Source organism: Mandrillus leucophaeus, unplaced genomic scaffold, assembly GCF_000951045.1.
Source record: "Mandrillus leucophaeus isolate KB7577 unplaced genomic scaffold, Mleu.le_1.0 Scaffold1230, whole genome shotgun sequence".
NCBI classification, from domain to species: domain Eukaryota; kingdom Metazoa; phylum Chordata; class Mammalia; order Primates; family Cercopithecidae; genus Mandrillus; species Mandrillus leucophaeus.
In genome coordinates this window covers 84,827-98,049 of record NW_012100655.1, presented here as the reverse complement: position 1 = coordinate 98,049, position 13,223 = coordinate 84,827, and the positions used below count along the sequence as shown (strand labels likewise).

The 13,223-nt window shown below is 33.1% G+C and overlaps 1 protein-coding gene across 2 annotated transcripts in view; it reads right to left on the bottom strand.

The window, feature by feature from the left end:
* The window catches only part of GABRG1 (gamma-aminobutyric acid (GABA) A receptor, gamma 1), an 83,781-nt gene that overhangs the window by 53,366 nt on the left and 17,192 nt on the right, over positions 1 to 13,223 (bottom strand). For both annotated transcript variants that reach the window (XM_011971619.1, XM_011971620.1), the window contains exon 2: positions 1,442 to 1,590. In XM_011971619.1, coding sequence (XP_011827009.1) covers positions 1,442 to 1,590 — 149 coding nt within the window. The remainder of the gene's footprint in view (positions 1 to 1,441; positions 1,591 to 13,223) is intronic.

Below are 13,223 nucleotides of genomic sequence, written 5' to 3'. Positions count from 1 at the left end.
ATAAAGAGATGACTAAAATAACTTTAGCAAAATAGACCAATGATAAGAATTTTTTTTATTATTATTTAACTTGGATTTTAGGTTCGGGTTACACACGAAGGTTTGTTACGTAGATGAATTCATGTCATAGGGGTTTGTTGTAAAGATTATTTTATCACGCAGGTATGAAGCCCATTACCCAATAGTTATCTTTTCTGCTCCTCCCCTCCTTCCCACCCTCCACCCAGTGTCTGCTATTCCCTTCTTAGTGTTCATGAATTCCCATCATTTAGCTCCCACTTATAAGTGAGAATGGGTGGTATTTGGTTTTGTGTTCTTGTGTTAGCTTCCTAAAGAATATAGCCTCCAGCATACACTGATAGAGCCTAAAGACTAAAACAAAGATTGGGAAAATGCTGTTAAACAAATTTGCAAATAGTACATATTGTGACAAAGCAGAATATATGTAATTAAAAATAATAAAGCAAAGGAGAAGGAAAAAAAGAAAATAGAAAAAGATCATTAATTGTTCTATGAACAGTATGTGGGAGTTAAATAATATCAATAACAACTGAGAATTCTGAGTAAAGAGCTAATAAATGAAAGACTAAGGCTATTAAAAGTACGAAGGTAAAACTAGAACAAAAACGTGAAACTTCCAAAATACTAAAATAAACCAAACATTAATTAAATGCAAGAAATTCACTGCCCATATAGATACATAGCAAATACTACTAATATATGATGCCAGGGTTGAGCACAAAATTCTCCCTTTTGTTTCTTTTCCCTATCACCGTTCAGTTTCTTAAACACATTTCTCTCTAGCTTTCTGACATTTTTATATACCCAGAAAAAAACCTGTTTTGAAGACTGTGTTTTCACATCACACATACTTGTAGATGTGTAGGGAAAGAAAGAACCCTAGCAAAATAAGAAGAGAGTGTAACAAAAAAAAAGAAAAAAACTGTCCTTAAAAAAGACGTTTAAGCAAACATCATACCTACTATTGAAACAGGGATTGCTTTACCAGGTATCAGAAACAATTTGAGATTATTCAACATTATACTCTAGTCTTACCCAGTGCAATATGGCATGAAAAATTATAATTTTGGAAATGAGAATGTAAAATATTCATTATTTGTAAAAATGGTCATTATTCTATATCTTATCTTTCAAATATTAGCTCTTTTATGAAGTATTTCTCAGTCTTAGGCAGTTTTATCAAAACTCTGTCAGATATTGTTGTAGCAGTTGGAAAATAATTACATTTTTTTTCTTTCTTCTTATTTCAGACTGTGAACTCCTCAAAACATTAGTGACCATTCCAACCAATAATCCTCAAATTCAGCAGATTTTCTGACATACACCACACACTCAAAGAATAAGAAAAAATGATTAAAATAGTACCAGTAATGATATGTTTAATAGTCATCAAATTCCCAGAATGGTAACTCAAACTTACCTCCTATATCTGGACGAAGTTTATTGTCATAGCCTTGAAGCAATGAATTCAGAATTTGTGTGATATCTCCTTCATGAATTTTTGGAGCCAAGACCCAGGTTTTGTTCACTGTTAAATCCTCATCATCTTCATCATCTGCCTTATCAACACTAAATAATTCAAAGAAAAAATGGATGGTAGAAAGTTCAATCAAATCATGTATGAAAGTATAGTTTAAGGATATTAGAATTGAGTAGGAAAGTCATAATGGCAGACAAAAAGGTATTACACAATAACATTATATTTAGTAAGACCAACACATTTGTCATACGAAGTGCCCTGACATAATACTCAAAAAGTGAGAATTCTGTGCCAGAAATACACAATATTAAAATAATAAAATACATTTTTAGCACTCCCACAACTGTCATTAACATTCATAAAAATTATTCCCCCAAAATATGACTGGTGTCCCCTAAATTTGCATAGCATACAATCTGTACACCCATATGTGGTGACCTTAAACCATCACAACCAAAATAAAAATTAAAAGGTAAAGAGTTACAGGAAAAGAAGTAATAATTAGTCTGGTAAAATGTATAGAAAATGGATGGGTAGAAAAGAAGACTTAAGAAAAATTGAGTAAAGACAGGTTTGAATAAAAAGGAAAACATTATTGTACATACTGTTGCTCATTTCTTTTAAGTCGGAAGAACCCAGCCATCTTTTTCCAAGAACTTTGTCAAAGATTTTATGATCATCAAATTATCAATAGGTGACTCATCTTGCACATATATTTGGGAGGAAGCATAACTATCACATTTTACTAGAAGTGATATTGGAGAGATCAAATAACTCTCTTCCTTATTTTTATAAATGAGAAAACCAAAGACCACAGAAAAATAGCAAAAACACAAATCTGTTTATCAGCAAAACTGAGACTCAAGTATTACCTCTCCAACGATTGCTTTCTTATACACCTGTGTGCTTAAAAGTGAAAAGATTCAGCTGACTTCTGAATTGTGATAGAAACATCCAGTAATAAAGGAATTCATCAAAAGTAATAAATTACTCTTCTCTTTATTGCCCATAGGTAACCCCATCTTCATTTGAGTAAGGTCATTCTAGACTTAACAACACACCTATTTTAGAAAATTTCTCATTCTCCAGTGAAAAGGGGTCCGAAAAACTAAACACTAACATTGGTAAAATCAAGTAAATCTATAATTTTCCAGGTTATTCGCATATATTTCAAAGATGTGCTTCCCTCTAGCAGTAAATACCTAATGCTTTCTACAGTACCTATTCAGAATTCTTTTACTTTGAATCTAAACACCTTAGCAAATATAGCCCCCACTCGTTTTATCCTTAACCTATCAAGCTGATTTGAATTGCTAAGAAATACATCAAGCATTTGAATACAAGAGAACAGGCCAGTCCGACATGTTTATGTTGGACTACCCTGGCCTTGAGAGAAGTGTTATTACTTTTGATTGCCACCTCTTTGGTATTTTTTTAGTGCTTGTCTTCTCATTTTGTGAAAGAAAGTGGAGTGGTCAAACAAATCCTGAATTCTCAGTTCCATTTCCCAGATATGAGCTGTAACAACCTGGGTATCACATCTGCTTTGTTGGCTATCTGTGTGATGGTTGGGGGACTGCATTGTATCATCAGATTCACATTGCCCTCTATTTGTTTTTTGTGAAGATGTTTTTGTTAAGATGCTTATGCAGATGCTTGTGAAGTTAAAATCTTTATATTGACATAAAAAATTTTATGAGATTTTAACAGCATAAATTAAAATTTTACTTTCAAAGAATTTACTATATTATTTCATCTTTATAATAATTATATTAATAATCTTCCACAGACTAATAACTGTACTATTAACAATGTTTCTCCTCTTCTTGTGAAATAATTATACTTGTCACCCCACTAACTTTTAACTTTCCTGTAATCGGTGATAATCCTTCCTGCAGGAGGATTATACATTCCTGTCCTGTTGAACTCAGGTCTCACCCTGTGATTGATTTGGGCTAATGGTATATAACTGACATGCATCACTACCAAGCAGTGGGTTTAATAGCAGTGAAGTTTATTACATCTCTCTTGTCCTTCTGCCAGGTGATACTCAGTCATACTCAGAGGCTACTCCATCACTTCACTCTCAGAGTGAAGGTGACATGGACAGAGCCACAGCTGAACTAAAATGGACATGTAATCTGAGTGAGACATAAACATTTAGGGTTGGAAGCCACTGGGATTTGGAAGTAGTTTGTTACCATAGTACAACCTAATGTGTCTTGGCAGATAGCCTCCGGATGGTCAGTTTTATTTGTAATGCTTTGAGAATACAAATTGAGAGATGTTAAGTAACATATGCCTCAGTTCCGCTATTCCAAATCTCATCAGTTTCTCCCACCACCAACACCTTAGTTAAACAATCTTAGCAAAATCTCTGCCAAAACAACTCTGGCCCCCTCAAGTAAATATATCACTAAAGCACATAGAATGTGCTATTTACGCAACCTCAAGAAAGCTTTCTAGTAGTCAGAGGCCAGCTCTCAGACCCCAAACCCTATGGTCCTTCTATTACCATATTGCATTACTTTGCAAATGAAGAAAAACTCTGTGAGAAGTGGATTAACTTGGTAAAATCAAGTAAACTCTGTAATTTTCCAATTATTCACATATAATTGAAAGATATGTTTGCCTCTAGCAGTAAATACCTAATGCTTTCTACAGTATTTATTCAGAACTGGGATTCTGATACCTGGTAGAACTGGCACTACTCTGGTGGAACTGGGGCTCTGATACCTACACTACACAATGAGCACACTATAATATTGTTTTCAATTTGAGATACACTTATATATGAGTAAAAATGCTTTGAGCTTGTACTTCTAAGGATGCATTATTATAAAGTAATTACAAAACTTCACTTATAACCCTATATAGATTCCTGGAGAACAGATCAGTTAACATATTTTTACTTAAGTACATCATTACAGTAATTATTTTGCTCTACTAAACTTGTGTATAGTATAGAAATGTTGTTATATTATTTCCTTCCAATAATTTCCTATTATTTTCTCTAAGTAAATAAGTACATATAAGCTGAGGAATTAGAAATACTGAGTTGTCACATATTCTCACTTATAAGTTGGAGCTAAATGATGAGAACACATGGACAAATGGAGAGGAACAACACACACTGTGGCATATCAGAGTGGGGAGGGTGGGAGGAGGGAGAGGATCAGGAAAAATAACCAATGGGGCCTGGTCTTAATACCTGGGTGATGAAATAATCTGTAAAACAAGCCACCATGACACAAGTTTATCTAACAAATCCTTACATGTACCCCTGAACTTAAAATAAAAGTAAAAAAACCTGAAGTATTAAGAATCCCTGTTGGTGTGTGCTTCTGGAATGTTTGATTTCCTAATTAGACTTGTTGAGATATTGGCAACAACTTAAATTTTAGGTTTTCATTCACCTCCAAATTTCAGTTTTATAGAATGAAATATCTAGTAGGTATGGCAAACCACTGCACATATAAGCAGTTGATCTTTCCTTGAATAATGATTGAATCAAGTGGAAGATTTTAGAAAAAAAACAAAAGCTTTTTCTGTTTTTTTTTTTTTAAATACTAGCAATATTTTGGTAATCTAAAATCCACATGCTGATAGTAATTTATATTGCCCTTTTCTCAGGTAGTAGAGAAGTAATATGAAAATTGACCTCAATAATACTACAAAGTTATCTTTCCTCAGTTTTGACAATAACATAAGAGAAATTTCATTATAGATAATTTATCTACATCTTTTCTCTAAGCTATCTAAGTTATGTTCAGAATATTCATGAATTACTTTCAATATTACATTGGCGTTATTTTGGTGATTGAAAAGTACATCATAATTTTAAAAACATAGTACTTACAGTGTGTTTGATGTCCTGATTTTTTTTGGAAGCTGGGAGATTTTTGCAGCAGTGACATGTTTTGGATAACTATTTATTTGGAAAAAACAGGTATGATTTTTAAAAAAATAATAATTTGAGAATTTCTTAAAAATTAATATACCTACCTTAAAATGAGAAAATATAAGATTATAGAATTTCCAGGACACACAACTATTAAACAATAGACTCGTAATTTAAAATAATGCTGATTTAATTTGAAGACATATTTTCTGCTTCCTTAAAGTTTTCCTGGCACAATGTATACTTTTTTTTTTTTTTTTTGAGACGGAGTCTCGCTCTGTCGCCCAGGCTGGAGTGCAGTGGCCGGATCTCAGCTCACTGCAAGCTCCGCCTCCCGGGTTTACACCATTCTCCTGCCTCAGCCTCCCGAGTAGCTGGGACTACAGGCGCCCGCCACCTCTCCCGGCTAGTGTTTTTGTATTTTTAGTAGAGACGGGGTTTCACCGTGTTAGCCAGGACGGTCTCGATCTCCTGACCTCGTGATCCGCCCATCTCGGCCTCCCAAAGTGCTGGAATTACAGGCTTGAGCCACCGCGCCCGGCCACAATGTATACTTTTATTGAATAATCTAGGGTGGTTCAGTTTTGAATTTCCTAATTCACAAGACCACAACAAAACCTATAGTACATAGTCAGCAGACACATTTGGATTGTATGTGGCTAGGGTAGTCTCAGCTCTTGACTCCTGAGAAGGTAGAATAATAAACTCAAGGAGTTGCACACTGTATGACAAAAAGAGCACTGTGATATCAATCTCTGACCCAGTGTTTTTATCCATCTGTAGAGATAATACTGGGTACTAAAAATGTGCCAAGTGCTAGGACTACAAAGACAAATGAAATTATAATCTTGATCTAGATGGTCTCATTTTCTAATAAAGGAGAAAACATTTTCAATCAAATGACACAGAAAAGCATCAGACATTAAGATGCTTATCATGGTATTATCTATGATTGTACAATTTTTTTTAACAATAAAAGCATGTTTAAATCACGATTTCGTAACAAAAATACACACCTATTGTTTGTTGAGAGTCTGTAAAAACATCAAATTATTTTCATAATTTAATATTACATGAAAAATAACAGAAAACAATTTGTTTTAATTGTCATCTATGTATAAAGTGGCTTAAAAGATTTGATGGAAAAATAGAATAATGTATACACTCAATATTCTATACTAGTGAGACCATATAATATTTTTGTATGTTAATAGTATCTGGAAATCTTCATGTACACATTGTATAACATAAATATGTGAAAAAGAGTTAATTTGACGTGAATGCCTAAGAATGAACTTCTTCTTATATACCAGATAGTGCTCTGAAATAAAGTTCTAATTATAAAATGAATAACTAAATCGAGTATTTTAGAGCGAGAGGTAGAATATCATATTCTCTTAAGAAAATTATTGTGGCAGTCCTGAAAATTTGCCACTTGATTCTCCTGCTGTGAGAACATTAGCCGCCTGCCAATACTAAGGATGATCCCCGAGTCTGCGCCAGACCCAAGCTGTCTCAGGCTGCTTTCTGTCAATAACTGAACACAGTAGGAATATTAATTCAGATCCATTCCTGCCAGACTAGGAGCCCCTCTGAAGGACAATTTGTGTTGGAGGATTCCTACTTGCCTGGACAAAACTTTCTTAGAGGGTACTGCACTCAGATTCTTTTGATCCAAACTACTTCTCCCCCCGCCCCATTTTCATATGTTTCAAACATCTTTTTTTACCTGAAGCCTCTCTTGCTACTCCCTCCTCCTCTCATTTATCTTTCCCAAGCATTTCTCTTTTACATGTCTAAGGCCATCTTGACATCTGTTTCTCAAAGACTTCTTCTCACATTCAATTGCAACCTGCACTTATTTACTAAAGAAAATATTTGAGTCACTTAGTATATGATTATTATTTCCTTTTGTCTTACTAAACTCAGTTATTTTAATGTATCATACAGATTTCTTTGATGACACAGGAAATTACTATATGTGAAACAAAACCTTTAATAACTATATTACTCTTCTATATAACAAACAAGAGTTTCAAATTAATAACAAAGAGTCAATTTAAGTAATGACAAGGCATGCTTTGCCATAAAATTATGAAGAAAATCCATCTTTATTGCTAGAGAAAAAAAAATATGCCTACAGAAAGTCAGTCAAATAATATAAATTATTTTTCATGCATAAAGTAAACATTCATTGAGGTTTGCCCAGGAAAATCTTGGTTTACACTTGTTGTCCTGAAATGATTTTTAATAGCAGCTTCTCATCACAAAATGGCCTACTTTGGATGATTATACAGTCACCCTATATTTCGTTCATATAAAGGTTACTACAAACATCCTGGTTCTGATACATGAGGGAGCTTCTTCTATTTATCTGTTAAGAAACCACACATGAAACTCAAAGTAGCTTACTAAGGTGCCTGAGGAATGTGAGTAAATCCTGAAGGAATAGTGATAGACTATTTTCCTCCACAGTGTGAAAAAAAGTTATAATTGCAAGTGAAAATGATTGATGAGGTCATTTACATAATTCATTGGAAAAAAAATGACAGTTGCTACTTGTACTGAGTATATGTATGGAAAATTCACTGGATAGTAAATATAATAAATATTTTGTCACCCATACTTCCTCATAAACACTTCTGGGTTAGTTAATTGGTCATTATTTCCTCACAGGGAAAAAATCCACCATGTTTATTAAAATACTTATAAAATTTGGTTATTCATATTGTTACCATCTGAGGTTATCATATCCCTCTTTTTTAAAAGTAAGTGGGGCTAACAATATTTTAATAGCAAATTAATCAGTGAATCAATATAAAACCCAAATAATAGGCAGATATGTTCAATGAAGAAATCCAAATTTTTGCCCTTTATAATTAGAAAATAAATAAATATGTTCAGAAATCATGACTACCACTATTATTCTTGTCATTTGAATGTGATTGACCAGATTTAATTTTGAGGGTCATTTTGCTACTCCTATTATTTTAATATTAATAAACATAATTGACTGCATGGTCTTGCTATCCGTATTCGTGCCAATTTAGATAGCTGAGAAAAAGCATAAGTGGTTAGAATGAAACAAAAAGTATAGGTACATTCTCAAAACTGATATTTTATGTATTTTTATATACTAATCAGGAACCAAATTCAAGTTATGATTAGTTACATGTAATCTCTACCAAAGTTCTATATATGTTAAATTGTCAGCACCCACACCAAGCATTTCTAGCAGCATACAATGTTTGAAGTAAGAGCGTGTGTAGGTATCCTCATGTCCTACTCCTTACATTAAAAAATAAGGAAACTGGAGTTCTAAACATATAAATGACTTCACTAAGGCCTCCCAGCTACTTAGTGCCAAAAATTCCATATAATTATTATATTCACATGTAAAATGATTATAATGATTCAAATGTATCAATGATCATACTTACCACATTATATATCAGTTACTTAGAGAAATGACTCCTACTCAAAACATACATAGAGGTTGTAGTAAAAGGAAGTTACGAAGTGTTTTAGAAACTCTTAAAAAGTAGATAATGATGTAACCATCAACTGTCTGTGAAACCAATACACAGTTTAAGAAGCAAAACGCTCTACATTCTTCTCCATCCTCAGAGATTATGAATGTTATGATGAATTTATTGCCCTGTTGTAGTAAATGTAATAACTAATATGTTACATTAATGAATGTTAGTTATTACATTTTAGCATATAACTACATAACCCTGAATGACACAAAGTTACATATAGCCATAATATATTATTATGTGTAGTCACATAATCCCTTTTTCCAATCTGTTGGATATAAAATAGTATCTAATTTTCATTGCATTACACTCCTGTAGTTATTATAAAATAGAACACCTATTTATATGTATTGGGCATTTTGCCTTATGTAAACTACATTCTAGTTGGGATTTTAATACTTTTTAAACAAATATGACAAGTATTTTATTACATTTCATTTGATAGATATCTATTAGGTGCTTATTGTGGGCTGAGCATCCAGCATTTCTGGATGCTGGGGATGCAAAGATGACTAAAAGCAGCCCCCAGAAGAAAGCTCACGGAAAATAGAAGCCTTAAGTATTAGTATTAATCTTTTAATGGTAGTGTGGGATTTGAACAAATCATTACAAATCTTTGAGGCACAGTTTCCTCATCAAACTTTTAAGGCTTATATTTCTATAAACCCTTAGGTAATTAATATGTATATATATTAAACATTACTGTATTTATAAAAGGTAATTCAGAACTTCCTCCTGAAAATGGTAAAGTGGGCACGCTATCCTTCCTTTTTCAGAAATCAACCAAAAGTAGCATGGAGACAGAAAATCAAATTCCCAAACTCCATTTTTTATAAACAAGGATACTTCAGAAATCCAAAGCTCAAACAAAGAGAAGGACCATAGATATCTGAGGAAGCTGGTAGAATGATCATTTCTAATTTGGGTCAGGGTAAATTATTGATACAAGATCAACAAACAGATGCACCATTGGCAGATGTAGGTCATCTCTAAAAGTGGCTTGCAAAAGAAAATGAAAGTGAAAAAGAAAAAAAAAGAAAATGAAACCAAACTGGCTTACAAAAGAAAACGAAGCAAAAGTCAATTTGCTGTGGCTGAAGGAAGAATGATACAGTCAAATATACACATTGCTGTTTTTTCATAATGTGGTAGAAGATAGTCCAAGCACTTTGAATAGCCCTATAACTGCCTATCTTGGCTGCCTGTACATTTAGGTGATTTGGAGAAAATGTGGCAATTATTTTAAGTTACTATATATGCAAAACAAAAGGGATGTTTTAAAAAGACAATTATTTATTTGAGGGAACATTTTTAAGTTCAGAAAAATTATTACACTATATAACATGATTAAACTGTAACTATATTTATACAGCCATAATTAATTTGAATGTCCAATATGGGTTTGATCAACATCACATTATCTCCAGACACATAATCTTCTAATTTTCTAAAATTACTTACCTGTATAGATAAATAGGTAAGAGTTATATAGACAGATGATAGCTAGCTAGCTAGATAACTAGATAGATAGATAGATAGATAGATAGATAGATAGATAGATAGATAGATAGATAGATGATAGATATTCTCTACAAGTTAATCTCTGTATGCTCTTTCCTTTGTATTGATTGTTTTTTTATCATCAAAAAGCAAAACAAGTGAGGAAGTCCTATTCCAACCAATTAGATGGTTAGAATTGTTTTCTTCTCCAGGTTACAGTAGTTCTTTAATCTTCTTCCTGAAATCAGTAGTTTTATAGGCACATTTGAGTATGACCACCTACTGAACTATACTTTGACCTGGTATGAAAACAATCAACAGGCAGGTTCCTTAAGCAGGTGTGTTTATACCCCCAGGTCCTTTCTCAGAACAGGGTAGACACCTGAGCCCCCAGAATTTAGCCAGCCTTTCATTCCTGACAGTGGAGAATTTTAACCAACAAATGCAGCAATAGCTAATTTGTAGTGCAGCCCGTTTAAAGGCATAACTAGAGAAAGAAGGATTTTCTGCCACCAAGAATGCCCCAACCCCAGCTTTCCTGATGTTTGGTTGATCAGTCCTTCATTGGGTCCCAGGTGATACCCCATAATTAGTCATTTATGTATTTACATTGGTTTGTTTGGTTTGTCTAAGTGCAGTTTTGTAATTTAAAATGAAAAGAATCTTATACTACAAAAGACTTTGACAAAGAGTTAGAAAAGCAAACCTTCTTCCCATTGTTTTATTTTGCATTGGAAGGAAATGAGATTTACTTCCTGATAATATAATATAGCAAGATCACTGTTAATAACTCAAATGTACATAAACGCTCATAGCTTAAACACAACGAACGCTTGGTTCTACTGTGCTCAACTGAATTAAGCTCAGGATGGATAATATATTAAGTTCAATAATTAGGTATATGAACTTCTCTTCTCTCACCTAACACCTTTCCTTGTGACCTATCCTGACCTTAGAAACAGTTCATTTTCAGTCTGTTTTTTGTTTGTTTGTTTGTTTGTTTGTTTTGTTTTGTTTTGTTTTTGTAAATGAAATAAAACGTGGCGCTTACTATAAAAATTTTTTCAGCTGGGTCATTAAGCTGGATATAAAGAAGAATCAGGAGTGAGGAAGAATCTGGCATGCATGGTCACCTAATTCATCCTTCCAGCTCCAAACGCAACTACATTTACATCATTTTTTTAATTAAAAAAATTGTGGGTACAAAGCAGGTGTACATATTTAAGGGGAATGTGAGATGTTTATATACAGGCATACAATGTGAAATAAGCACAGCATGGAGAATGACGTATTCATCCCCTCAAGCATTTATCCTTGGATACACGTAATCCAATTACAGTCTTCAAGTCATTTTGACATATATAATTAAGTTATATTGACTACAGTCACCCTATTGTGCTATCAGGTAGTAGGTTTTATTCATTCATTTTATTTTTGTACCCATTATGTGGTTTTACAATTGTCTATTGATCTTTACTGTTGAATATTATTTTCTTTTCACTTGTCATTAACTAGAAACTTATTATAGTTTGCCATTTATCAGTAAAAGCTTTATGAAATCGTATAAATTGATTAATATACATGTTCCCAAGATAACACCTTATAATAATGTACGCAATGCTTTAATTTTAACATGATTATATATCTTACTATTTAGTATTTTAATGCAATCATTCTAAATTCTACACACACAAATGTACACGTACACCATCCTCATTGTCACTCAGTTCCTTCCTTTCTTGTTTCCTTTCCTTCTCTTGTTCTTCCTCTCTCTCACCATTCCTCCCACCTCCTTTCCCAACCTCCTTCTTTTTCTTATTGCTTCCTATCTCCCTCCCTTTTTTCTCATATGTGAATTATGATGGTGATACTAAATTATATAATTTTGAATCATTAAATAGAAATGATGATTCTCTTGACATTGCCTTTGGAGATATCAGAAATCCTACCTTGTTTTAATTTATTTTCTTCAAATATTCTGTTAACTTGTTGTTACTCTACAAAAGTCTCATGTTCTATAAACTTTCCAACCGAACAATACTTCTACTGAAAGCTTTGACATTTAAAATACTTTATACCTATGATTATTTTTAAAATTAGATGATTATCAGTATACTATTCTACAAGTGGTGATGTAACTTGATTATAATAAGAGGAATCAATAATAGAATAAGTATTTACTTATGTATTTGGTTAAATGTTTATGTATATGTGATAGACAAAAATCTATTCTAGAGGAGATACGACAAAAAAATGGGAAGGGAAATCAATAGGTTTCCTAGCACATTCTGCACATTTTAAATATTTATCAGAAGGAACATTACTGGATTAAGAAAATGTGGCACATATACACCATGGAATACTATGCAGCCATAAAAAAAAGATGAACTTGTGTCCTTTGTAGTGATGTAGATGCAACCGGAAACCATCATTCTCAGCAAACTATCGCAAGAACAGAAAACCAAATACCGCATGTTCTCACTCATAGGTGGGAATTGAACAATGAGATCGCTTGGACACAGGAAGGGGAACATCACACTCCGGGTCCTATTGTGGTGAGGGGGGAGGGGAGAGGGAGAGCATTGGGAGATATACCTAATGTAAATGACGAGTTAATGGGTGCAGCACACCAACATGGCACATGTATACATACGTAACAAACCTGCACGTTGTGCACATGTACACTAGAACTTAAAGTATAATTTAAAAAAAAAGAAGTATAGAAAAATTCTTATGTTACTAAATTGGAAATACTTGGGAAATATTCTGTATAAATGATGGT